This window comes from Melanerpes formicivorus, unplaced genomic scaffold, assembly GCF_026170545.1.
Source record: "Melanerpes formicivorus ecotype bairdi unplaced genomic scaffold, bMelFor1.0.p_v2 SCAF_2389, whole genome shotgun sequence".
Classification (NCBI taxonomy): domain Eukaryota; kingdom Metazoa; phylum Chordata; class Aves; order Piciformes; family Picidae; genus Melanerpes; species Melanerpes formicivorus.
In genome coordinates, this window is record NW_027144740.1 from 7084 (window position 1) to 33121 (window position 26038).

Here is a 26038-nt window from a genome sequence, read left to right on the forward strand (position 1 = left end):
TCCAATTCCTCCCTCCGACCCCCCAGTTGCCCCCCTGGACCCCCCCAATTCCCCCTCAGTCCCCCCCATTGCCCCTCCCGACCCCCCAATTACCCCCCCCAGGCCCTCCAATTCCCCCCCCCGACCCCCCAATTCCCCCCCCAGACCCCCTCAATTACCCTTCAGTCCCCCCATTTGCCCCCAGCCCCCCTAATTACCCCCCCAGCCCCCCCACTTCCACCCCCCCCACTTGCTGACCCCCCCCCTTTCTTTTTGTCTCTCTTTCTCTCCCCCCCCCCCAGCCATGACCCCTCCCCCACCTCAAGCCCCCCCCCTCCTTTTCCATGCCCCCTCCCCCCCACGACTGCCCCCAGCCTCAGGGTCCTGCTGGCAGCCTCCTACAGCCCCCAGCCCCCCCCAGATCGTCCACGTGGGGGCTGCCCCCTCCCCCCCCACCCCCCCCAGCCCCCCCCCCGGGGAGGGGAGCTGGCCCCCGGCCCCCCCCTTCCCTGCCCTGCTGACCCCCGGGGGGGTGTGCTGCTGCGGGGCCCTGGCCCCATTGCCTACTTCCTGAGCCCCCCCGAGCTGCTGGGGGGGGGCAGCCCCCCCCGGGCCGCCCTGGTGCAGCAGTGGGTGGCCTTTGGGGAGGCTGAGCTGGGGCCAGCAGCTGCCATTGCCATGGGGGGGGGACCCCCAGGTGAGCCAAAGGGGGGCGGGGGAGGGGTGGAAGGGGTGATGGGGGGAGAGGGGGGAGGACTTGAGGGGGAAAATATGGCCCCCCGGGGGGGGGGGGGGGAGTCCTAGAGGAGGCTTTGGGGGGGTGGTAAGGGGGGAAATGTGGGGCTGGGAGGGGGCTGGGGGGGGGGTCCTGGGGGGAAAGGGGCTGAGGGGAGTGTCTGTGAAAGGGGTTTGTGGGTCGGGGAGGGGGGATTTGGGGGGGGGCAGGGGAGGGAGGGAGGGACCCTTGGGGGGGCTCTGTGGGGCAGGGTTTGGGGTCCCTGGGGCTCTGTGGGGCAGTGTTGGGGCTCTGTGGGGCAGGGTTGGGGCTCTGTGGGGCAGGGTTTGGGTTCCCTGGGGCTCCTGTGGGGCAGGGTTTGGGTTCCCTGGGGCTCTGTGGGGCAGGGTTGGGGCTCTGTGGGGCAGGGATTGGGGTCCCTGGGGCTCTCTGGAGCAGGGTTGGGGGCTCTATGGGGCAGGGTTTGGGGTCCCTGGGGCTCTGTGGGGCAGGGTTTGGGGTCCCTGGGGCTCTGTGGGGCAGGGTTGGGGCTCTGTGGGGCAGGGATTTGGGTCCCTGGGGCTCTGTGGGGCAGGGTTGGGGCTCTGTGGGGGCAGGGATTGGGGTCCCTGGGGCTCTGTGGGGCAGGGTTGGGGCTCTATGGGGCAGGGTTTGGGGTCCCCTGGAGCTCTGTGGGGCAGGGTTTGGGGCTCTGTGGGGCAGGGGTTTGGGTTCCCTGGGGCTCTGTGGGGCAGGGTTGGGGCTCTGTGGGGCAGGGATTGGGGTCCCTGGGGCTCTGTGGGCAGGGTTGGGGCTCTATGGGGCAGGGTTTGGGGTCCCTGGAGCTCTGTGGGGCAGGGTTGGGGCTCTGTGGGGCAGGGTTTGGGGTCTGTGGGGCAGAGTTTGGGGTCCCTGGGGCTCTGTGGGGCAGGGTTTGGGGCTCTGTGGGGCAGGGTTTGGGTTCCCTGGGGCTCTGTGGGGCAGGGTTGGGGCTCTGTGGGGCAGGTCTTGGGGTCCCTGGGGCTCTGTGGGGCAGGGTTGGGGCTCTGTGGGGCAGGGATTGGGGTCCCTGGGGCTCTGTGGGGCAGGGTTGGGGCTCTGTGGGGCAGGGATTGGGGTCCCTGGGGCTCTGTGGGGCAGGGTTGGGGCTCTGTGGGGCAGGGATTGGGGTCCCTGGGGCTCTGTGGGGCAGGTTTGGGGCTCTGTGGGGCAGGGATTGGGGTCCCTAGGGCTCTGTGGGGCAGAGTTTGGGGTCTTTGGGGCAGGGATTGGGTTCCCTGGGGCTCTGTGGGGCAGGATTGGGGCTCTGTGGGGCAGGGATTGGGGTCCCTAGGGCTCTCTGGGGCAGAGTTTGGGGTCTTTGGGGCAGGGTTTGGGTTCCCTGGGGCTCTGGGGGGCAGGATTGGGGCTCTGTGGGCAGGGATTGGGGTCCCTGGGGCTCTTTGGGGCAGGGTTGGGGCTCTGTGGGGCAGGGATTGGGGTCCCTGGGGCTCTGTGGGGCAGGGGTTGGGGCTCTGTGGGGCAGGGTTTGGGGTCCCTGGGGGCTCTGTGGGGCAAAGTTTGGGGTCTTTGGGGCAGGGATTGGGGTCCCTAGGGCTCTGTGGGGCAGGGTTGGGGCTCTGTGGGGCAGGGTTTGGGTTCCCCTGGGGCTCTGTGGGGCAGGGTTGGGGCTCTGTTGGGCAGGGTTTTGGGGTCCCTGGGGCTCTGTGGGGCAGGGTTGGGGCTCTATGGGGCAGGGATTGGGTTCCCTGGGGCTCTGTGGGGCAGGATTGGGGCTCTGTGGGGCAGGGATTGGGGTCTGTGGGGCAGAGTTTGGGGTCCCTGGGGCTCTGTGGGCAGGGTTGGGGCTCTGTGGGGCAGTGTTTGGGTTCCCTGGGGCTCTGTGGGGCAGGGTTGGGGCTCTGTGGGGCAGGTCTTGGGGTCCCTGGGGCTCTGTGGGGCAGGGTTGGGGCTCTGTGGGGCAGGGATTGCGGTCCCTGGGCTCTGTGGGGCAGGGTTGGGGCTCTGTGGGGCAGGGATTGGGGTCCCTGGGGCTCTGTGGGGCAGGGTTGGGGCTCTGTGGGGCAGGGATTGGGGTCCCTGGGGCTCTGTGGGGCAGGATTGGGGCTCTGTGGGGCAGGGTTTGGGGTCCCTGGGGCTCTGTGGGGTAGGGTTGGGGCTCTATGGGGCAGGGTTTGGGCTCTGTGGGGCAGGGTATGGGGTCCCTGGGCTCTGTGGGGCAGGGTTTGGGGTCCCTGGGGCTCTGTGGGGCAGGGTTGGGGCTCTGTGGGGCAGGGATTTGGGTCCCTGGGGCTCTGTGGGGCAGGGTTGGGGCTTCTGTGGGGCAGGGATTGGGGTCCCTGGGGCTCTGTGGGGCAGGGTTGGGGCTCTATGGGGCAGGGTTTGGGGTCCCTGGAGCTCTGTGGGGCAGGGTTGGGGCTCTGTGGGGCAGGGTTTGGGTTCCCTGGGGCTCTGTGGGGCAGGGTTGGGGCTCTGTGGGGCAGGGATTGGGGTCCCTGGGGCTCTGTGGGGCAGGGTTGGGGCTCTATGGGGCAGGGTTTGGGGTCCTGGAGCTCTGTGGGGCAGGGTTGGGGCTCTGTGGGGCAGGGTTTGGGGGTCTGTGGGGCAGAGTTTGGGGTCCCTGGGGCTCTGTGGGGCAGGGTTGGGGCTCTGTGGGGCAGGGTTTGGGTTCCCTGGGGCTCTGTGGGGCAGGGTTGGGGCTCTGTGGGGCAGGTCTTGGGGTCCCTGGGGCTCTGTGGGGCAGGGTTGGGGGCTCTGTGGGGCAGGGATTGGGGTCCCTGGGGCTCTGTGGGGCAGGGTTGGGGCTCTGTGGGGCAGGGATTGGGGTCCCTGGGGCTCTGTGGGGCAGGGTTGGGGCTCTGTGGGGCAGGGATTGGGGTCCCTGGGGCTCTGTGGGGCAGGTTTGGGGCTCTGTGGGGCAGGGATTGGGGGTCCCTAGGGCTCTGTGGGGCAGAGTTTGGGGTCTTTGGGGCAGGGATTGGGTTCCCTGGGGCTCTGTGGGGCAGGATTGGGGCTCTGTGGGGCAGGGATTGGGGTCCCTAGGGCTCTCTGGGGCAGAGTTTGGGGTCTTTGGGGCAGGGTTTGGGTTCCCTGGGGCTCTGGGGGGCAGGATTGGGGCTCTGTGGGGCAGGGATTGGGGTCCCTGGGGCTCTTTGGGGCAGGGGTTGGGGCTCTGTGGGGCAGGGATTGGGGTCCCTGGGGCTCTGTGGGGCAGGGTTGGGGCTCTGTGGGGCAGGGTTTGGGGTCCCTGGGGCTCTGTGGGGCAAAGTTTGGGGTCTTTGGGGCAGGGATTGGGGTCCCTAGGGCTCTGTGGGGCAGGGTTGGGGCTCTGTGGGGCAGGGTTTGGGTTCCCTGGGGCTCTGTGGGGCAGGGTTGGGGCTCTGTTGGGCAGGGGTTTGGGGTCCCTGGGGCTCTGTGGGGCAGGGTTGGGGCTCTATGGGGCAGGGATTGGGTTCCCTGGGGCTCTGTGGGGCAGGATTGGGGCTCTGTGGGGCAGGGATTGGGGTCTGTGGGGCAGAGTTTGGGGTCCCTGGGGCTCTGTGGGGCAGGGTTGGGGCTCTGTGGGGCAGTGTTTGGGTTCCCTGGGGCTCTGTGGGGCAGGGTTGGGGCTCTGTGGGGCAGGTCTTGGGGTCCCTGGGGCTCTGTGGGGCAGGGTTGGGGCTCTGTGGGGCAGGGATTGCGGTCCCTGGGGCTCTGTGGGGCAGGGTTGGGGCTCTGTGGGGCAGGGATTGGGGTCCCTGGGGCTCTGTGGGGCAGGGTTGGGGCTCTGTGGGGCAGGGATTGGGGTCCCTGGGGCTCTGTGGGGCAGGATTGGGGCTCTGTGGGGCAGGGTTTGGGGTCCCTGGGGCTCTGTGGGGTAGGGTTGGGGCTCTATGGGGCAGGGTTTGGGCTCTGTGGGGCAGGGTATGGGGTCCCTGGGGCTCTGTGGGGCAGGGTTGGGGCTCTGTGGGGCAGGGTTTGGAGTCCCTGGGGCTCTGTGGGGCAGGGTTGGGGCTCTGTGGGGCAGGGATTGGGGTCCCTGGGGCTCTGTGGGGCAGGGTTGGGGCTCTGTGGGGCAGCGTTTGGGTTCCCTGGGGCTCTGTGGGGCAGGGTTGGGGCTCTGTGGGGCAGGATTTGGGGTCTGTGGGGCAGGGTTTGGGGTCCCTGGGGCTCTGTGGGTCAGGATTTGGGGTCCCTGGGGCTCTGTGGGGCAGGGTTGGGGCTCTGTGAGGCAGGGTTTGGGGTCCCTGGGGCTCTGTGGGGCAGGGTTGGGGCTCTGTGGGGCAGGGATTGGGGTCCCTGGGGCTCTGTGGGGCAGGGTTGGGGCTCTGTGGGGCAGGGTTTGGGTTCCCTGGGGCTCTGTGGGGCAGGGTTGGGGCTCTGTGGGGCAGGTTTTGGGGTCCCTGGGGTTCTGTGGGGCAGGGTTGGGGCTCTATGGGGCAGGGTTTGGGTTCCCTGGGGCTCTGTGGGGCAGGGTTGGGGCTCTGTGGGGCAGGGTTTGGGTTCCCTGGGGCTCTGTGGGGCAGGGTTGGGGCTCTGTGGGGCTGCCCCCAACCCTGCCCCATGGATTCTGTGGATCCAGGCCCGGCGCCGTGCAGGGCAGGAGCTGCTGCGGGCGCTGGGGGCCCTGGAGGCTCACTTGGGGGGCAGCAGCTTCCTGGTGGGCAGCAGCCTGAGCCTGGCAGACCTCACCCTGACCTGTGCCCTGCTGGGGCCCTTCTGCCAGGTGAGCGACCCACAGGGACCCATAGGACCCATAGAGAGCCATAGGGACCCATAGGAACCATAGGAGCCATAGGGAGCCATAGAGAGCCATAGGAGCCATAGGGACCCATAGGGAGCCATAGGGAGCCATAGGAGCCATAGGGAGCCATAGGGAGCCATAGGGAGCCATAGGAGCCATAGGAGCCATAGGAGCCATAGGGAGCCATAGGGAGCCATAGGAGCCATAGGAGCCATAGGGAGCCATAGGAGCCATAGGGAGCCATAGGGAGCCATAGGGACTCATAGAGAGCCATAGGGAGCCATAGGGAGCCATAGGAGCCATAGAGAGCCATAGGGAGCCATAGGGAGCCATAGGAGCCATAGGAGCCATAGGGAGCCATAGGGAGCCATAGGGAGCCATAGGAGCCATAGGGAGCCATAGGGAGCCATAGGAGCCATAGGAGCCATAGGGAGCCATAGGGAGCCATAGGAGCCATAGGAGCCATAGGGAGCCATAGGAACCATAGGAGCCATAGGGAGCCATAGGAGCCATAGGAGCCATAGGGAGCCATAGGGAGCCATAGGAGCCATAGGAGCCATAGGGAGCCATAGGAGCCATAGGAGCCATAGGGAGCCATAGGGAGCCATAGGGACTCATAGAGAGCCATAGGGAGCCATAGGGAGCCATAGGAGCCATAGAGAGCCATAGGGAGCCATAGGGAGCCATAGGAGCCATAGGAGCCATAGAGAGCCATAGGAGCCATAGGAGCCATAGGGAGCCATAGGGAGCCATAGGAGCCATAGGAGCCATAGGGAGCCATAGGGAGCCATAGGAGCCATAGGCACCATAGGAGCCATAGGGACCCATAGGAGCCATAGGGAGCCATAGGGGACACAGAGAGCCATAGGGACCCATAGGAGCCATAGGGACCCATAGGGACCCATAGGAGCCATAGCGACCCATAGGGAGCCATAGGAGCCATAGAGAGCCATAGAGAGCCATAGGGAGCCATAGGAAACCATAGGAGCCATAGGAGCCATAGGAGCCATAGGAGCCCATAGGAGCCATAGGAGCCATAGGGAGCCATAGGAGCCATAGGAGCCATAGGGAGCCATAGGGAGCCATAGGGAGCCATAGGAGCCATAGGAGCCATAGGGAGCCATAGGGAGCCATAGGAGCCATAGGAGCCATAGGGAGCCATAGGAACCATAGGAGCCATAGGGAGCCATAGGAACCATAGGAGCCATAGGGAGCCATAGGAGCCATAGGAGCCATAGGGAGCCATAGGGAGCCATAGGAGCCATAGGAGCCATAGGGAGCCATAGGAACCATAGGAGCCATAGGGAGCCATAGGAGCCATAGGAGCCATAGGGAGCCATAGGGAGCCATAGGAGCCATAGGAGCCATAGGGAGCCATAGGAGCCATAGGAGCCATAGGGAGCCATAGGAGCCATAGGGAGCCATAGGGAGCCATAGGGACTCATAGAGAGCCATAGGGAGCCATAGGGAGCCATAGGAGCCATAGAGAGCCATAGGGAGCCATAGGGAGCCATAGGAGCCATAGGAGCCATAGAGAGCCATAGGAGCCATAGGAGCCATAGGGAGCCATAGGGAGCCATAGGAGCCATAGGAGCCATAGGGAGCCATAGGGAGCCATAGGAGCCATAGGCACCATAGGAGCCATAGGGACCCATAGGAGCCATAGGGAGCCATAGGGGACACAGAGAGCCATAGGGACCCATAGGAGCCATAGGGACCCATAGGGACCCATAGGAGCCATAGCGACCCATAGGGAGCCATAGGAGCCATAGAGAGCCATAGAGAGCCATAGGGAGCCATAGGAAACCATAGGAGCCATAGGAGCCATAGGAGCCATAGGAGCCCATAGGAGCCATAGGAGCCATAGGGAGCCATAGGAGCCATAGGAGCCATAGGGAGCCATAGGGAGCCATAGGAGCCATAGGAGCCATAGGGAGCCATAGGAGCCATAGGAGCCATAGGGAGCCATAGGAGCCATAGGGAGCCATAGGGAGCCATAGGGACTCATAGAGAGCCATAGGGAGCCATAGGGAGCCATAGGAGCCATAGAGAGCCATAGGGAGCCATAGGGAGCCATAGGAGCCATAGGAGCCATAGAGAGCCATAGGAGCCATAGGAGCCATAGGGAGCCATAGGGAGCCATAGGAGCCATAGGAGCCATAGGGAGCCATAGGGAGCCATAGGAGCCATAGGCACCATAGGAGCCATAGGGACCCATAGGAGCCATAGGGAGCCATAGGGGACACAGAGAGCCATAGGGACCCATAGGAGCCATAGGGACCCATAGGGACCCATAGGAGCCATAGCGACCCATAGGGAGCCATAGGAGCCATAGAGAGCCATAGAGAGCCATAGGGAGCCATAGGAAACCATAGGAGCCATAGGAGCCATAGGAGCCATAGGAGCCCATAGGAGCCATAGGAGCCATAGGGAGCCATAGGAGCCATAGGAGCCATAGGGAGCCATAGGGAGCCATAGGGAGCCATAGGAGCCATAGGAGCCATAGGGAGCCATAGGGAGCCATAGGAGCCATAGGAGCCATAGGGAGCCATAGGAACCATAGGAGCCATAGGGAGCCATAGGAACCATAGGAGCCATAGGGAGCCATAGGAGCCATAGGAGCCATAGGGAGCCATAGGGAGCCATAGGAGCCATAGGAGCCATAGGGAGCCATAGGAACCATAGGAGCCATAGGGAGCCATAGGAGCCATAGGAGCCATAGGGAGCCATAGGGAGCCATAGGAGCCATAGGAGCCATAGGGAGCCATAGGAGCCATAGGAGCCATAGGGAGCCATAGGAGCCATAGGGAGCCATAGGGAGCCATAGGGACTCATAGAGAGCCATAGGGAGCCATAGGGAGCCATAGGAGCCATAGAGAGCCATAGGGAGCCATAGGGAGCCATAGGAGCCATAGGAGCCATAGAGAGCCATAGGAGCCATAGGAGCCATAGGGAGCCATAGGGAGCCATAGGAGCCATAGGAGCCATAGGGAGCCATAGGGAGCCATAGGAGCCATAGGCACCATAGGAGCCATAGGGACCCATAGGAGCCATAGGGAGCCATAGGGGACACAGAGAGCCATAGGGACCCATAGGAGCCATAGGGACCCATAGGGACCCATAGGAGCCATAGCGACCCATAGGGAGCCATAGGAGCCATAGAGAGCCATAGAGAGCCATAGGGAGCCATAGGAAACCATAGGAGCCATAGGAGCCATAGGAGCCATAGGAGCCCATAGGAGCCATAGGAGCCATAGGGAGCCATAGGAGCCATAGGAGCCCATAGGAGCCATAGGAGCCATAGGGAGCCATAGGAGCCATAGGGACCTATATGGACCCGTAGAGACCCATAGGGAGCCATAGGGACCCACGGGACCCATAGGAAGCCACAGGGACCCCTTCCATCTCCCTCCCCATCCCCTCCCTTTCCCCCCAGCCCCCCCCCCAACCCCACATCTCCCCCTGTGCCCCCTCCCAGCCCCCCCTGCCCCCATCCCAGCCCCCCCCGGGCCCCCTCCCAGCCCTCTCCCAGCCCCATAAGGATTCCTAGGGACCCATAGGGAGCCCCAAGGACCCATAGAGATCTCTAAAGTGCTTTATAGACCTCTAGGGAGTCATAGGGACCTCTGCAGACCCCTTGGGGCCCCCCCTTGCTCCCCCCTGAGCCCTCTCTGTGCCCCCCAGCTCCTGGGCCCTGCCGCCCGCAGCCCCTTCCCCAGGCTGCTGAAGTGGTTCTGCCTCTGCCTGGCCCAGCCCCAGGTCAGAGCTGTGCTGGGGGAGCCGCAGCTGTGTGGGGAGCAGCAGCCTGCCCCACAGGGTGAGCCCCTGGGGGGGGGGGGGGGGGGCGCTGGGAGTGGGAGGTGTGGGGCTGGAGGTGTGGGGCTGGAAGGGGGAGGTGTGGGGCTGGAGGTGTGGGGCTGGAAGGGGGAGGTGTGGGGCTGGAAGGGGGGTAGGAAGTGGGGGATGTGGGGGGCTGGAGGTGTGGGGCTGCAAGGGGAGGGTGGGGCTGGAGGTGTGGGGCTGGAAGGGGGAGTTGGAAGTGGGGGATGTGGGGGGCTGGGAGTGGGAGGTGTGGGGCTGGAGGTGTGGGGCTGGAGGTGTGGGGCTGGAGGTGTGGGGCTGGAAGGGGGGGTTGGAAGTGGAGGATGTGGGGGGCTGGAGGTGTGGGGCTGCAAGGGGAGGGTGGGGCTGGAAGGGGGAGGTGTGGGGCTGGAGGTGTGGGGCTGGGAGTGAGGGGGTTGGGGCTGGAGGTATGGGGCTGGAAGGGGGAGGTGTGGGGCTGGAGGAGTGGGGTTGGAAGTGGAGGATGTGTGGGGCTGGGAATGGGGGGTGTGGGGCTGGAGGTGTGGGGCTGGGAGGGGGGGTGGGGCTGGAGGTGTGGGGCTAGGAGTGGGGTTGGAAGTGGAGGATGTGTGGGGCTGGGAGTGGAGGGTGTGGGGCAGGGGTGTGTGGGGCTGGGCTGTGTGGGGCAGGAGCCTGATGTTGTTTGCTCTCCTTCCCCCCTCCCAAGTGGAGCTGGCACCTGTGGGGCAGAGCCCTGCTGTGGGGCAGAGCCCTGCTGTGGGGCAGGAGGCTGCTATGGGGCAGGAGGCTGCTGTGGGGCAGGCCAAGACCCCTGCCCAGCTCAAGAAGGAGGCCAAGAAGAAAGAGAAGTTGGAGAGGTTCCAGCAGAAGCAGGAGAAGAAGAAGCAGGAGGAGGTGATGTGGGGCAGGGATGTGGGGCAGGGATGTGGGGCAGGGATGTGGGGCAGCCAGGGCACACTTGGAGGCCCCTATGGGGCAGCCCTGGGTTGCTTGGGGGTCATTGTGGGGAGCTGGGGGGGTGGTTAAGGGGGGCTGGGGGGGCGCTATGGGGCAGGGGCTGGGGTGTGGGGGAGGGTAGGGAGCAGCTGGGGGTCACTTATGGGTCGGTTATGGGTTGCTGTGGGTCACTGGGGGCCACTTGTGGGTCACTGGGGGTGACTTATGGCTGTCTATGGGTTGCTGTGGGTCACTGTGTGTCACTTGTGGGTCTCTGTGGGTTACTTATGGGTCACTGTGGGTCACTTATGGGTCACTGGGGGTCACTTATGGGTCACTGGGGGTCACTTGTGGGTCATTTATGGGTCTCTATGGGTCACTAATGGGTCACTGGGGGTCACTTATGGGTCGCTGTGGGTCACTTATGGGTCCGTATGGGTCTCTGTGGGTCACTTATGGGTCGCTGGGGGTCACTTAGGGGTCTCTATGGGTTGCTGTGGGTTATTTATGGGTCACTTATGGGTCACTGTGGGTCACTTAGCGGTCTCTATGGGTCGCTGTGGGTCACTTATGGGTCACTGTGGGTCACTTAGGGGTCTCTATGGGTCGCTGTGGGTCACTTATGAGTCTCTGTGGGTCACTTAGGGGTCTCTGTGGGTTCCTATGGGTCACTTATGGGTTTCTATGGGTCACTGGGGGTCACTTGTGGGTCATTTATGGGTCTGTGGGTCACTTGTGGGTCTCTATGGGTTGCTGTGGGTTACTTATGGGTCACTGGGGGTCACTTGTGGGTCATTTATGGGTCTCTATGGGTCACTTATGGGTCACTGGGGGTCACTTATGGGTCTCTGTGGGTCACTTAGGGGTCACCGGGGGTCACAGGGGGTCACTTATGGGTATGGGTCACTTTTGGGTCACTTATGGGTCTTTATGGGTCACTGGAGGTCACTTAGGGGTCTCTGGGTTGCTGTGGGTCACTTATGGGTCACTGTGGGTCACTTATTGGTCTCTGGGTCACTTATGGATCACTGGGGGTCACTTATGGGTCTCTATGGGTTGTTGTGGGTCACTTATGGGTCACTGTGGGTCACTTGTGGGTCTCTATGGGTCACTTATGGGTCAGTGGGGGTCACTTAGGGGTCTCTGGGGGTCACTGGGGGTCACATGGGTCTCTATGGGTTGCTGTGGGTCACTTATGGATCACTTGTGGGTCACTTATGGGTCTCTATAGGTCACTTGTGGGTCACTGGGGGTCACTTATAGGTCACTGGGGGTCACTTGTGGGTCACTTATGGGTCACTGTGGGTCACTTATGGGTCTCTATGGGTCATTTATGGGTCTCTGGGTTGCTCTGGGTCACTTATGGGTCACTGTGGGTCACATGGGTCTCTGGGTTGCTGTGGGTCACTTATGGGTCACTGGGGGTCACTTATGGGTCACTGGGGGTCACTTGTGGGTCATTTATGGGTCTCTGTGGGTTGCTGTGGGTCTCTATGGGTTGCTGTGGGTCACTTATGGGTTGCTGTAGGTCACTTATGAGTCACTGTGGGTTACTTATGGGTCTCTATGGGTCACTTATGGGTCACTGTGGGTCACTTAGGGGTCTCTATGGGTCGCTGTGGGTCACTTATGAGTCTCTGTGGGTCACTTAGGGGTCTCTATGGGTTCCTATGGGTCACTTATGGGTTTCTATAGGTCACTGGGGGTCACTTGTGGGTCATTTATGGGTCTGTGGGTCACTTGTGGGTCTCTATGGGTTGCTGTGGGTCACTTATGGGTCACTGGGGGTCACTTATGGGTCTTTGTGAGGCACTTATGGGTCTCTGGGTCACTTATGGGTCACTGCAGATCACTTATGGGTCACTTGTGGGTCGCTGTGGGTCACTTATGGGTCTATGGGTTGCTGTGGGTCACTTATGAGTCACTGGGGATCACTTATGGGTCTCTGTGGGTCATTTATGGGTTGCTGTGGGTCTCTATGGGTCGCTGTGGGTCACTTATGGGTCGCTGTGGGGCTGCCCCCAGGCTCGGGTCCGAGCCCCCCGCCGGGAGCGAGCGCAGCCTGGAGTCATCTCCTACCAGCAGCCAACAGCCCCTGGGGAGAAGAAAGGTGAGGGGGAGGCTGCCCCATAGCACAGCCCTGCCCCATAGCGGGGCCCACACCTGCCCCCTGCCCCATAGCCACAGCCCTGCCCCATAGTGGGGCCCACACCTGCCCCCTGCCCCATAGCACAGCCCTGCCCCATAGCGGGGCCCACACCTGCCCCCTGCCCCATAGCCACAGCCCTGCCCCATAGCATGACCCACACCTGCTCTCCTGCCCCATAGCAGAGCCCTGCCCCATAGCATGACCCACACCTGCCCCCCTGCCCCATAGCCACAGCCCTGCCCCATAGCAGGACCCACACCTGCCCCCCTGCCCCATAGCCACAGCCCTGCCCCATAGCATGACCCACACCTGCTCTCCTGCCCCATAGCAGAGCCCTGCCCCATAGCAGGACCCACACCTGTCCCCTGCCCCATAGCCACAGCCCTGCCCCATAGCAGGACCCACACCTGTCCCCTGCCCCATAGCCACAGCCCTGCCCCATAGCAGGATCCACACCTGCCCCCCTGCCCCATAGCCACAGCCCTGCCCCATAGCAGGACCCACACCTGTCCCCTGCCCCATAGCCACAGCCCTGCCCCATAGCAGGACCCACACCTGTCCCCTGCCCCATAGCCACAGCCCTGCCCCATAGCAGAACCCACACCTGCCCCCTGCCCCATAGCAGGACCCACACTTGCTCCCTGCCCCATAGCCAGAGCCCTGCCCCATAGCATGACGCACACCTGCCCCCTGCCCCATAGCACAGCCCTGCCCCATAGAAGGACCCACACCTGCCCCCTGCCCCATAGCCACAGCCCTACCCCATAGCAGGACCCACACTTGCTCCCTGCCCCATAGCACAGTCCTGCCCCATAGCAGGACCCACACCTGCCCCCTGCCCCATAGTAGGGCCCACACCTGTCCTCTGCCCCATACCCATAGGCCTGCCCCATAGCCACAGTTCTGCTCCATAGCAGGACCCGCACCTGCACCCCTGCCCCATAGCCACATCCCTGCCCCATAGCAGGACCCACACCTGCCCCCCTGCCCCATAATGAGTCCCTTGGCCCCCCACGTGCCTCCCCAGCCCCCCAAGTCCTGCTCCCAGCCCCCCTGCTGCCCCCCAAGTGCCCCCCTGTGCCCCCCAGACGTCTCGGTGCCCCTGCCCGAGTCCTACAGCCCTCAGTACGTGGAGGCTGCCTGGTACCAGTGGTGGGAGAAGGAAGGCTTCTTCCGGCCTGAATATGGGGTGAGGGTCCTGGGGGGGGGGCCAGGGGGGGTTAGGGGGGGTGGGAGGGCCCTGGGGAACAAGGGGAGGGGGCTGGGAGGGGGGCTGGGGGGTCCCGGGGGGAAGGAGTGAGGAAGGGAAGGGCCCCAGAGGGGGATTTGGGGGGGGGGGGGGGGGGGGATGAGCCCTGGTGCAAGGGGGGGGGGGTCCAAAGGGGGTCCTGGTGCAAGGCCCTCGTGCAAGGGGGGGTCTCCATGGGGAGGGGTCCTGGTGCCCTGAGGGGGTGGGTTGGGAGTCAGGAGGGAGGGAGGGGGCTGGGCTGGGAAGAGGAAGCTGATTGGGGGGGGGTGGAGCTGGCAGGAGGCTGCTGCAAGCCCCCTCCCCCCCTCCCCTCTCCCCACCCCCAGAGGCCCAGCCTGTCGCCGCCCCCCCCCCCAGGGGGTCTTCGTGCTCTGCCTGCCCCCCCCCAACGTCACAGGGGTGCTGCACCTGGGCCATGCCCTGACTGCTGCCCTCCAGGATGCCCTGACCCGCTGGTGAGTGCCCCACGGCGACCCACAGCGACTCCTAGGAGCCATAGGGACCCATAGTGGCCCATAGAAGCCATAGGGAGCCATAGAGACCTATAGCGACACATAGGAAACCATAGGGAGCTATGAGAGCTGTAGTGACCTATAGAGACCCATAGGAGCCATAGAGACCCATAGTGGCTCATAGGAGCCATAGGGACCTATAGTGGCCCATAGGTGCCATAGGGACCCATAGAGATCTATAGGGACTTATAGGAGCTATAGGGACCCATAGTACCCCATAAGAACTACAGGGAGCCATAGTGGCCCATAGGAGCCATAGGGAACCACAGAGACCTATAGGGACTTATAGGAGCTATAGGGACCCATAGTACCCCATAAGAGCTACAGGGAGCCATAGTGGCCCATAGGAGCCAAAGGGACCTATAGTGGCCCATAGGAGCCATAGGGAGCCATAGAGAGCTGTGGGAGCTGTAGCGATCTAGAGACCCATAGGAGCCATAGGGAGCCATGGTGGCCCATAGGAGCCATAGGGACCTGTAGTGGCCCATAGAAGCCATAGGGAGCCATAGAAATCTACAGGAACTCATAGGAGCCATAGGGACCCATAGGGAGCTGTGGGAGCTGTAGTGACCTATAGAGACCCATAGTGGCCCCTAGGAGCCATAGGGAACCATAGAGACCTATAGGGACTCATAGGAGCCATAGGGACCCATAGTAACCCATAAAAGCCACAGGGAGCCATAGTGCCCTATAGGAGCCATAGGGACCTATAGTGGCCCATGGGAGCTATAGGGAGCCATAGAGACCTACAGGAACTCATAGGAGCCATAGAGACCCATAGGAGCCATAGGGAGCCATAGTGGCCGAGAGGAGCCATAGGGAGTCATAGAGACCTATAGGCAGTCATAGGAGCCATAGAGACCCATAGGGAGCTATGGGAGCTGTAGTGACCTGTAGAGACCCATAGGAACTACAGGGACCCTTAGTGGCCCATAGGAGCCATAAGGAGCCATAGTAGCCTATGAGAGCCACAGAGAGCCATAGTAGCCCATAGGAGCCATAGTCAGCCATGGTGACCTAGAGAGACCCATAGGAGCTTATAGGGAGCCATAGGAACCTATAGGAGCCCATAGGGAGCCATAGGAGCCATAGAGACCAATAGGGGCTCATAGGAGCCGTAGTCCGCCATAGCGACCTATAGAGACCCATAGGAGCCCATAGAGACCCATGGGAGCCATATGAGCCCATAGGGACCCATATGAGCCTGTAGAGACCCATATAGAATCATAGGAGCCATAGAAACCAATGGGGGCTCATAGGAGCCATAGAGACCTATAGAGACCTATAGAGACCCATAGGAGGCCATAGGAACCCATAGTCAGCCATAGGGACCAATAGTCACCCATAGGAGCCCATAGGGAGCCATAGGAGCCATAGAGACCAATAGGGGCTCATAGGAGCCATAGTCAGCCATAGAGACCTATAGAGACCCATAGGAGCCCATAGGGACCCATGGGAGCCATAGGAGCCCGTAGGGACCCATATGAGCCCATAGGGACCCATATAGAGTCATAGGAGCCAGAGACCCCTCCCAGCTGCCCCTCAGCCCGCCCCCTTTTCCCCCCATCCTTCCCCCAGCCCCACATCTCCCCCCTCTGCCCCCTCCAGCACCCCCCAGCCCCACTCTGTGCCCCCCTAACACCTCCTAAGCCCCTCCCAGCCCCTTCCCCCCACCCCCAAGTGCCCCCCTGGCCCTGCATCTCTCCTCTGTACCCCCTCCCAACTCCTTCCAGCTTCCCCTAACCCTCCCCAGCCCCACATCTCCCCTGCCAGCCCCGCTCTGTGCCCCCTAGCCCCTCCTACGCCCCTCCCAGCCCCACATCTCCCCTGTCACCCCCACTCTGTGCCCCCTAGCCCCTCCTACCCCCCTCCCAGCCCCACATCTCCCCTGCCAGCCCCGATCTGTGCCCCCATAGCCCCTCCTGCCCCCCTCCCAGCTCCACATCTCCCCCCTCTGCCCCCTCCCAGCCCCACATCTCCCCTGCCAGCCCCGCTCTGTGCCCCCATAGCACCTCCTACCCCCCTCCCAGCTCCACATCTCTCCCCTCTGCCCCCTCCCAGCCCCACATCTCCCCTCTCTGCCCCCCTCTGTGCCCCCATAGCACCTCCTACCCCCCTCCCAGCTCCACATCTCTCCCCTCTGCCCCCTCCCAGCCCCACATCTCCCCTCTCTGCCCCCCTCTGTGCCCCCATAGCACCTCCTACCCCCCTCCCAGCCCCACATCTCCCCCCTCTGTCCCCTCCCAGCCCCACATCTCCCCCCTCTGCCCCCCTCTCAGCCCCTCACCTCCCCTCCCTCACGCCCCCAGGCAGCGGATGCGCGGGCTGCTGACGCTGTGGGTGCCAGGCTGCGACCACGCTGGCATCGCCACCCAGGTGGTGGTGGAGAAGCAGCTGTGGAGGCAGCGAGGCCTCAGCAGGCACCAGCTGGGCAGGGATGGCTTCCTGCAGGAGGTCTGGCGCTGGAAGGAGGAGTGAGTGCCCCCCAGCCCCACCGCTGCCCCCCAAGTGCCCCCCGAGTGCCCCCCTGAGTGCCCCCCGAGTGCCCCCCGGCCACCCCGGGGCACTGCAGGGCACCTCAGAGTGGTGCTGAGCTGGGGCTGGAGCCTCAGAGGGACCCCAAAGGGTATCCCCCAGCCCCACAGAGGCTCCTCAGCCCCCTGGCTGCCCCATAAGTGCCCCCCCAGCCCCATAGCTGCTCCATAAGTGCCCCCCAAGTGCCCCATAAGTGCCCTGCAGCCACTCTCATACTGCCCCTGGGGCACTGCTGGGCACCTCAGGATAGTGCTGGGCTGGGGCTGGAGCCCCAAAGGGACCCCAAAGGGACTACCCCAGCCCCACAGAGGCTCCTCAGCCCCATGGCTGCCCCCTAAGTGCCCCCCAAGTGCCTCTTGAATGCCCCCCAGCCACCCCTGGGGAACCTCAGGGCAGGGCTGGGCTGAGGCTGGAGCCCCAAAGGACCCCAAAGGGTCTCCCCCAGCCCCACAGAGGCTCCTCAGCCCCATGGCTGCCCCCTAAGTGCCCCCCAGCCCCATAGCTGCTCCATAAGTCCCCCCCAAGTGCCCCATAAGTGCCCTGCAGCCACCCCCATACTGCCCCTGGGGTAGTGCTGGGCACCTCAGGGTGGTGCTGGGCTGAGGCTGGAGCCCCAGAGGGACCCCAAAGGGACTCCCCCAGCCCCATAGATGCTCCTCAGCCCCATGGCTACCCCGTAAGTGCCCCCCAGCCCCCATGGCTGCCCCATAAGTGCCCCCCAAGTGCCTCTTGAATTCCCCCCAGCCACCCCTGGGGCACCTCAGGGCAGGGCTGGGCTGGGTCTGGAGCCCCAGAGGGACCCCAAAGGGACTCCCCCAGCCCCATAGATGCTGCTCAGCCCCATGGCTCCCCCCTAAGTGCCCTCCAGCCCCATGGCTGCCCCATAGGTGCCCCCCAAGTGCCCCCTGAGTGCTCCACAGCCACCCCTGGGACACCTCTGGGCACCTCAGGGTGGTGCTGGGCTGGGGCTGGAGCCCCAAAGGGACCCTCCCCCAGCCCCAGAGCTGCCCCAGAGCTGCCCCCCAGCCCCACAGCTGCCCCTTGGCTGTGCCCCCCAGGAAGGGAGATCGAATCTATGAGCAGCTGAAGCGCTTGGGAGCTTCCCTGGACTGGAGCAGAGCTCAGTTCACCATGGACCCGGTGAGGGCAGAGGGTGGGGGGCTTGGGGAGGGGCTGGGGGGGGGCAGGTGTGGGGCTGGGAGGGGGCCTGAGGCAAGATCTGTGGGGCCAGAGTGAGAATCTTTGGGGCTGGGGTCCCTGGTGGGGCTGGGGGAGGGTCTCTCTATGGGTCTGGGGTCCCTGGTGGGGCTGGGGGAGGGTCTCTCTATGGGTCTGGGGTCCCTGGTGGGTGTGGGGGAGGGTCTCTCTATGGGTCTGGGGTCCCTGGTGGGTCTGGGGGAGGGTCTCTCTATGGGTCTGGGGTCCCTGGTGGGTCAGGGGAGGGTCTCTCTATGGGTCTGGGGTTCCTGGTGGGGCTGGGGGAGGGTCTCTCTATGGGTCTGGGGTCCCTGGTGGGGCTGGGGGAGGGTCTCTCTGGGGGTCTGGGGTCCTTCCATGGGTCTGGGAGAGTCTCTCTATGGGTCTGGGACCCCTCTATGGGTCTGGGGGGGTCTCTGTGGGACAGGGGTCTCATTTGGTCCAGGGTCTCAGGGGTCTGTGGGGGTCTGGAGAGGTCTCTCTCTGGGTCTGGGGTCTCTTTATGGGTCTGGGAGGGTCTGGAGGGGTCTCTCTATGGATCTGGGGGCCCTCTATGGGTCTGTGGGGGTCTGGAGGGGTCTCTTTCTGGGTCTGGGGTCCCTCTATGGGTCTGGGAGGGTCTCTGTGGGACTGGGATCCCATTTGGTTCAGGGTCCCCAAGGGTCTGGGGTCCCTCTATGGGTCTGTGGGGGTCTGGAGGGGTCTCTGTCTGGGTTTGGGCTCTCTCCATGGGTGTGAGGGGGTCTGTCTGGGGGTCTGTCTGGGGGTCTGTCTGTGGGTCTGGGGTGCCCCCATGGGTCTGGGGTCCCCGCCCCGCGCTGAGCGCCCCCTCCCCAGGCCATGTCCCGCGCCGTGGCCGAGGCCTTCGTGCGGCTGCATGAGGCAGGGCTGATCTACCGCAGCCTGCGCCTGGTGCACTGGAGCTGTGCCCTGCAGTCTGCCATCTCCGACATCGAGGTGTGGGGCAGGCCTGGGGGGCACCTGGGGGGCTGGGGAGGGTGGCTGTGAGGCTGTGGAGCAGCTGTGGGGCAGCTATGGGGCTGGGGAGGGTGGTTATAGGGCTGGGAAGAAGCTGTGGGGCAGCTATGAGGCTGGGGAGGAGCTGTGGGGCAGCTATGGGGCTGGGGAGGATGGTTATAGGGCTGGGGAGCAGCTGTGGGGCAGCTATGAGGCTGGGGAGGAGCTGTGGGGCAGCTATGGGGCTGGGGAGGATGGTTATAGGGCTGGGGAGCAGCTGTGGGGCAGCTATGGGGTAGCTATGGGGCTGAGGAGGGTGACTGTGAGGCTGTGGAGCAGCTATAGGGCAGCTATGGGGTAGCTATGGGGCTGGAGAGGAGCTGTGGGGCAGCTCTGGGGCTGGGGAGGATGGTTATAGGGCTGGGAAGAAGCTGTAGGGCAGCTATGGGGTAGCTATGTGGCTGGAGAGGGTGGTTATGGGGCTGTGGAGCAACTTTGGGGTAGCTATGGGGCTGGGAAGTAGCTGTGGGGCAGCTCTGGGGCTGGGGAGGGTGGTTATAGGGCTGGGGAGCAGCTGTGGGGCAGCCATGGGGTAGCTATGGGGCTGGGGAGAAGCTATGGGGCAGCTGTGGGGCTGGGGAGGATGGTTATAGGGCTGGGGAGCAGCTGTGGGGCAGCTATGAGCTATGGGATAGCTGTGGGGCTGGAGAGCTGTGGGGCAGCTCTGGGGCTGGGGAGGATGGTTATAGGGCTGGGGAGCATCTGTGGGGCAGCCATGGGGTAGCTATGGGGCTGGGGAGGGTGGCTGTGAGGCTGTGGAACAGCTGTGGGGCAGATCTGGGGTAGCTATGGGGCTGGGGAGTAGCTGTGGGGCAGCTATGGGGCTGGGGAGGGTGGTTATAGGGCTGGGGAGCAGCTTTGGGGCAGCTGTGGGGCTGGGGAGTAGCTGTGGGGCAGCAATAGGATTAGGTAGCAGCTGGGGGACAGGTATGGGGGCAGCTATGGGGCTGGGCAGGGTGGTTATGGGGCTGGGGAGCAGTTGTGGGGGCTGGGGGCACTGGAGCTGTGCCCTGCAGTCTGTCATCTCCGACATCGAGGTGTGGGCAGGGCTGGGGGGCAGCTCTGGGGCTGGGGGTCACTTGTGGGTCACTGGGGGTCACTTGTGGGTCGCTGGGGGTCACTTGTGGGTCTGTGCCCCGCCCCAGGTGGAGAAGAAGGAGCTGGAGGGCAGGACCCTGCTGAAGGTCCCTGGGTACCAGGAGCCGGTGGAGTTCGGGGTGCTGGTGGCCTTTGCGTACCCCCTGGAGGGAGCAGGGTGGGGACTGGGAGGGGCTGGGAGGGGATTGGGTGGGGCTGGGAGGGGATTGGGTGGGGCTGGGAGGGGCAGGGAGGGATTGGGTGGGGCTGGGAGGGGGTTGGGTAGGGGTGGGTGGGGCTGGGAGGGGACTGGGAGGGACTGGGTGGGAATGGGAGGGGGTTGGGTGGGGCTAGGAGGGGCTGGGAGGGGCTTGGGAGGGACTGGGTGGGGCTGTGAAGGGGGTTGGGTGGGGCTGGGAGGGGCAGGGAGGGGATTGGGTGGGGCTGAAGGGGGGTTGGGTAGGGGTGGGAGGGGCTGGGAGGGGCTTGGGAGGGGACTGGGTGGGGCTGTGAAGGGGGTTGGGTGGGGCTGGGAGGGGCTGGGGGGGAGCCTGCCTCAGCCTCACCTCCCAATGGCTGAGCTTGGGAGGGGAGTGGTCACTGACTCCGCCCCTTCCCCTCTTCCTCCTCCTCTCCAATCCTGGCCCCGCCCCCTTCTGGCCCCCACCCCCAGCGGAGGGGGAGGAGCAGGAGCTGGTGGTGGCCACCACCCGGCTGGAGACGATGCTGGGGGACGTGGCCGTGGCTGTGCACCCCCAGGACCCCCCCCGGTACCAGGTGGGCGGGGCCTGGAGGGGGTTGTGGCCAGAGGGGGGGCGGGGTCTGTCTGGCAGGGATGCGCTCAGAAAGGGTGGGGGTGGGGGTGGGGCTTGGGGTTTGCTCTGATGGGGGTGTGAAGGGGGGTTGGGGGTGGAGGATGCTGAGGGGGGTGTGGTTGGGTGGGTGTGGTCAGTGCAGGTGTGGCCGGAAGGGGCGGGGTCTACTTCCGGTGGGGGGGTGGGGCTCTGTGGTTTGCCCTAGAAGAGGGAGGTGCTACTGGGGGGAGGGGGGTAGGTAGTGGGTGTGCTTGACAAGGGCTTGGCTAGAGTGGGTGTGGCCAGCAGGGGTGTGGCTGGAAGGGGCGTGATCTATTTCACGTGTGGGCGTGGCCGGAGGGGGGTGGGGCTTGGTGTTTGCAGCGCCGGTGGCGAATGGGAGCTGGGAGGGGGCGGTTTGGGTGTGGTCGGGATGGGGGGCGGGGCATGGCTTCGCTGTGACCTCACGGCCCCGCCCCCTCCCCGGTCATCCAGCCACCTGCGTGGGGCGGGAGCGTGAGGCATCCAATCACAGGCCGCAGCCTCCCCGGTGCTGCACGACGACTTCGTGGACCCCGAGTTTGGCACCGCGTGAGGCACTGGGGGGCGCTAGGGAGCAGCTCTGCCTCCCCCGGCTCCATACAGCTCCCTAGAGATCCCTAGGGCTCCTGTGGGTCTCTATGGCTCCCTATGGCTCCCTATAGATCCCTAGGGCTCCTGTGGGTCTCTATGGCTCCCTATGGCCTCCCTATAGATCCCCTAGGGCTCCTGTGGGTCTCTATGGCTCCCTATGGCTCCCTATAGATCCCTAGGGCTCCCTATGGCTCCTATGGTTCCTATGGTTCCTATGGGTCTCTATGGCTCCCTATGGCTCCCTATAGATCCCTAGGGCTCCTGTGGGTCTCTGTGGCTCCCTATGGCTCCCTATAGATCCCTAGGGCTCCTGTGGGCCTCTATGGCTCCCTATGGGCCCCTGTGATTCCTATGGCTCCCTATGGCTCCAATGGTTCTCAATGGCTCCCTGTGGCTCCCTATAGATCCCTATGGCTCCCTATGACTCCCTATGACTCCTATGATTCCAATGGGTCTCTATGGCTCCCCTATGGCTCCCTATAGATCCCTATGACTCCTATGGCTCCAATGGGGTCTCTATGGCTCCCTATGGGCCCCTGTGGTTCCTATGGCCTCTCTATGGCTCCAATGGGTCTTTATGGCTCCCTATGGCTCCCTATAGTCCCTATGGTTCCTATGGGTCTCTATGGCTCCCTATGGCTCTCTATGACTCCTATGGGTCCTATGGGTCCCTATGGCTGCAATAGGTCTCTATGGCTCCCTATGGGTCCCTATGGTTCCTATGGGACCCTATGGCTCCCTGTAGACCCCTACGGGTCCCAATGGCTCCTATGGGTCTCTATGATTCTCGATGACTCCAATGAGTGCCTATCGCTCCCTATGGTCTCTATGGCTGCTGTGGGTCCCTATGGCTCCCTATGGCTCCTATGGCTCCCTATAGATCCCTATGAGTTCTTGTGGCTCCGATGGTTCCCTATGGGTCTCACTGACCGTCTATGACTCTCTATAGCTTTCTGTGGCTTGCTATAGATTCTTCTGGTTCCCTATGGTTTCCTATGGGTCCCTATGACTCTCTATGACTCTCTATGGCTCTCTATGGTTCCCTATGGCCTCCCTATAGATCCCTATGGGTCCTTGTGGCTCCTATGGTTCCTTATGGGTGCCAATGACTCTCTATGACTCTCTATAGGTCCCTATGGCTTCTTATAGGTCTCTATGGCTCCTATGGCTCCCTATGGTTCCCTATGAGTTGCTGTGGTTCCTTATGAATCCCTGTGGCTCTCTCTGACTCTCTATAGCTCCCTATGGCTCCTATGGCTCCCTATGGTTCCCTATGGGTCCCTATGGCTCCTATGGGTACCTATAGCTCTCTATAGCTTTCTATGGCTCCGTATAGATCTTTTATGGTTCCCTATGGGTACCTATGGCTCCTATGGGTCCCTATGGCTCTCTATAGCTCCCTATGGCTCCCTATAGATCCCTATGGTTCCCTATGGCTCCTATGGGTTCCTTTGGCTCTCTATAGCTCCCCTATGGCTCCCTATAGTTCCATATGGTTCCTTATGAGTCCCTGTGGCTCTCTCTGACTCTCTGTAGCTCCCTATGGTTCCCTATGGCTTCTATGGCTTCCTATAGATCCCAATGGCTCCTATGGCTCCCTATGGCTCCTATACATCCCTATGGCTCCCTATGAGTCCCTATGGCTCCAATGGGTCTCTATGGCTCCCTAGGGTTCCATATGGGTCCCATGGGTCCCTTTGGGTCCTTGTGGGTCCCTATGGCTCTCTATGACTCTCTATGTCTCCAATGAGTCCTTGTGGGTCCCTGTGGGTCTCTGTGGCTCACTATAGGTCCCTGTGTATCTCTATGGCTGCTATGGGTCCCTATAGATCCCTATGGGTCCCTATGGCTCCTATGGTTCCCTATGGGTCCCTATGGCTCCCTATGGGTCTCTATGGTCCCTATGGCTCCCTATAGCTCCCTGTAGGTCCCTACGTGTTCCTCTGGGCCCCTTTGGCTCTCTGGGGGTCCCTGTGGGGTCACTGGGGGTCGCCTGTGGGGCAGGTGCTGTCAAGATCACTCCTGCCCATGACCCCACGGACTTCGAGGTGGGGCAGCGCCACCAGCTGGCCATGCTGAGCGTCATCAGCGAGGATGGCAACATGGTCAACGTGCCCCCCCCCATACCTGGTGGGCACTGGGAGGCACTGGGGAGGGATTGGGAGGGACTGGGAATGGATAGAGAGGGACTGGGAGGGGACTGAGAAAGGACTGGGAGGATTGGAAGGGACTGGGAGAGGACTGGGAGAGGATTGAGAGGGACTGGGAGGGAACTAGGAGGGGACTAGGAGGGGACTGGGAGGGACTGGGAGGGCATTAGGACCTGACTGGGAGGGACTGGGAGGGACTGGGAGGGCATTGGGACTGACTGGGAGGGACTGGGAGAGGACTGGGAAGGGATTGAGAGGGAACTGGGAGAGGACTGGGAGGGGACTAGGAGGGGATTGGGAGGGGATTAGGAGGGACTGGGAGGGCATTGGACTGACTGGGAGAGGATTGGGAGGGACTGGGAGGGGATTGGGACTGACTGGGAGGGACTGGGAGGGATTGGGAGAGGACTGGGAGGGAACTGGGAGGGGACTAGGAGGGGATGGGAGGGACTGGGGGCCAGTGTTGGCATGCTGGGGAGGGGGGTTACTGGTTTATACTGGGAGGGGAGGTGACTCCCAGTTGCCCCTCCCCCAGGGCATGCCCAGGTTTGAGGCCAGGAGGAAGCTGCTGGAGGAGCTGAAGCAGAGAGGACTCTTCAGGGGGGTGACAGAGAACCCAATGGGTGGTGCCAGTGTGCAGGTGGGCACTGGGGGGCACAGGGAGGGACTGGGAGAGGGTTGGGAGGGACTGGGAGGGACTGGAGAGGGCTGGGAGAGGGTTGGGAAGGGACTGGGAGAAGGTTGGGAAGGACTGGGAGAGGGTTGGGAGGGGTTTGGGGAGGAGCTGTGGCTCCTAGGGAGTGGCTGTGGGTTTCTGGGGGTCACTTGGGGGCCACTTATGGGTCTAGGCCTCACTTATGGGTCACTGGGAGTCACTTAAGGGTCGCTGGGGGTCCCTTGGGGGTCTCTGGGGGGTCACTTGTGGGTCTGCCCCACCCCTGTGGGTCCCCCACAGGTGCTCCAAGGACGTCCTGGAGCCACTGCTTGAGCCTCAGCAGTAGTCGGGGGGGGCTGGGGGTCACTTGTGGGTCGCTGGGGGACACTTGGGGGTCTCTGGGGGTCACTTGGGGGTCACTAGGATTCACTTATGGGTCTCTGGGGGTCACTTGTGGGTCGCTGGGGGCACTTATGGCCTCTGCCCCACCTCCGTGGGTCCCCTCCAGATGCTCCAAGGACATCCTGGAGCCACTGCTTGAGCCTCAGCAGTGGTCTGGGGGGGGGGGCTGGGGCTCACTTGGGGGTCACCTATGGGTCCAGGGCTCACTTGTGGGTCACAGGGGGTCACTTGGGGGTCACTGGGATTCACTTATGGGTCACTGGGGGTCACTTATGGGACTGCTCCACCCCCGTGGGTCCCCCCCGGGTGCTCCAAGGACATCCTGGAGCCACCACTGGAGCCTCGGGAGTGGTCTAGGGGGGGCTGGGGGTCACTTGGGGGTCACCTATGGGTCTGGGGCTCACTTGTGGGTCACTGGGGGTCACTCAGGGGTCTCTGGGGGTCACTCCTGGCTCTGCCCTCACCCCCGTGGGTCCCCCCCCAAGTGCTCCATGGATGTCCTGGAGCCACTTGCTTGAGCCTCAGGAGTGGTCTGGGGGGGCTGGGGGTGACTTGTGGGTCACCTATGGGTCGGGGCTCACTTGTGGGTCACCGGGGGTCACTGGTGGCTCTGTCCCGCCCCGTGGGTGTCCCCAGCCGCTCCAAGGACGTGGTGGAGCCGCTGCTGAAGCCGCAGTGGTTCCTGCGCTGCGGGGGGCTGGCGCGGGGGGCGGCGGCCGCGGTGCGCAGGGGGGACCTGAGGCTGCACCCCCCCAGCCACGGCCGCACCTGGGACGCCTGGATGGACAACATCAGGTGGGGCTGCCCCACGGAGCCTGCCCCATAGCGCCCTGCCCCCATAGAGCTCTGCCCCATAGAGCCCTGCACCATACAGCCCTGCCCCATGGAGCCCAGCCCCCTAGAGCCCTGCCCCAAAGAGCCCTGCCCCGTAGAGCTCTGCCCCATAGAGCTCTGCCCCATAGAGATCTGCCCCACAGAGCCCTGCCCCACAGAGCCCTGCCCCATAGAGCTCTGCCCCATAGAGCTCTGCCCCCATAGAAATCTGCCCCACACAGCCCTGCCCCATAGAGGCATGCTCCATAAAGACCTGCCCCATGGAGCCCTCCCCCATGGAGCCCCTGCCCCATAGAGCCCTGCCCCCACACAGCCCTGCCCCATAGAGCCCTGCCCCATGGAGATCTGCCCCATAGAGACCTGTCCCCACAGTGCCCTGCCCCACAGTGCCCCTGCCCCACAGAGCCCTGCCCCATAGAGCCCTGCCCCACTCAGCCCTGCCCCATAGAGCCCTGCCCCACACAGCCCTGCCCCATAGAGCTCTGCCCCATAGAGCCCTGCCCCACAGGCTTGCCCCATAGCACCCTGCCCCATAGAGATCTGCCCCATAGTGCCCTGCCCCATAGAGATCTGCCCCATGGAGCCCTGCCCCATAGCACCCAGCCCCCCTAGAGCCCTGCCCCATGGAGCTCTGCCCCATAGAGCCCTGCCCCATAGAGATCTGCCCCATAGAGCTC

General features: G+C 63.7%; 1 protein-coding gene and 1 long non-coding RNA gene across 2 annotated transcripts; both read left to right on the forward strand.

The window, feature by feature from the left end:
- Positions 1–318: 318 nt before the first annotated feature.
- On the forward strand, positions 319–22626 carry LOC137461490 (valine--tRNA ligase-like). Its single transcript, XM_068171209.1, is given in 15 exon segments — positions 319–676; positions 5256–5399; positions 9102–9234; positions 9928–10115; positions 12183–12267; positions 13395–13495; positions 13882–13896; positions 13898–14010; positions 16377–16541; positions 17661–17742; positions 18637–18756; positions 19962–20067; positions 20564–20670; positions 21618–21693; positions 22559–22626. Coding segments are annotated over 12 exon segments (1158 nt in total). The 5' UTR covers positions 319–676; positions 5256–5399; positions 9102–9234; positions 9928–9995.
- Positions 22627–23329: 703 nt separating this feature from the next.
- Positions 23330–25317, forward strand: LOC137461492 (uncharacterized). Its single transcript, XR_010993396.1, has 3 exons — positions 23330–23450; positions 24006–24110; positions 25164–25317. It is a non-coding gene; the product is annotated as an uncharacterized lncRNA (long non-coding RNA).
- The last annotated feature ends 721 nt before the right edge of the window (positions 25318–26038 follow it).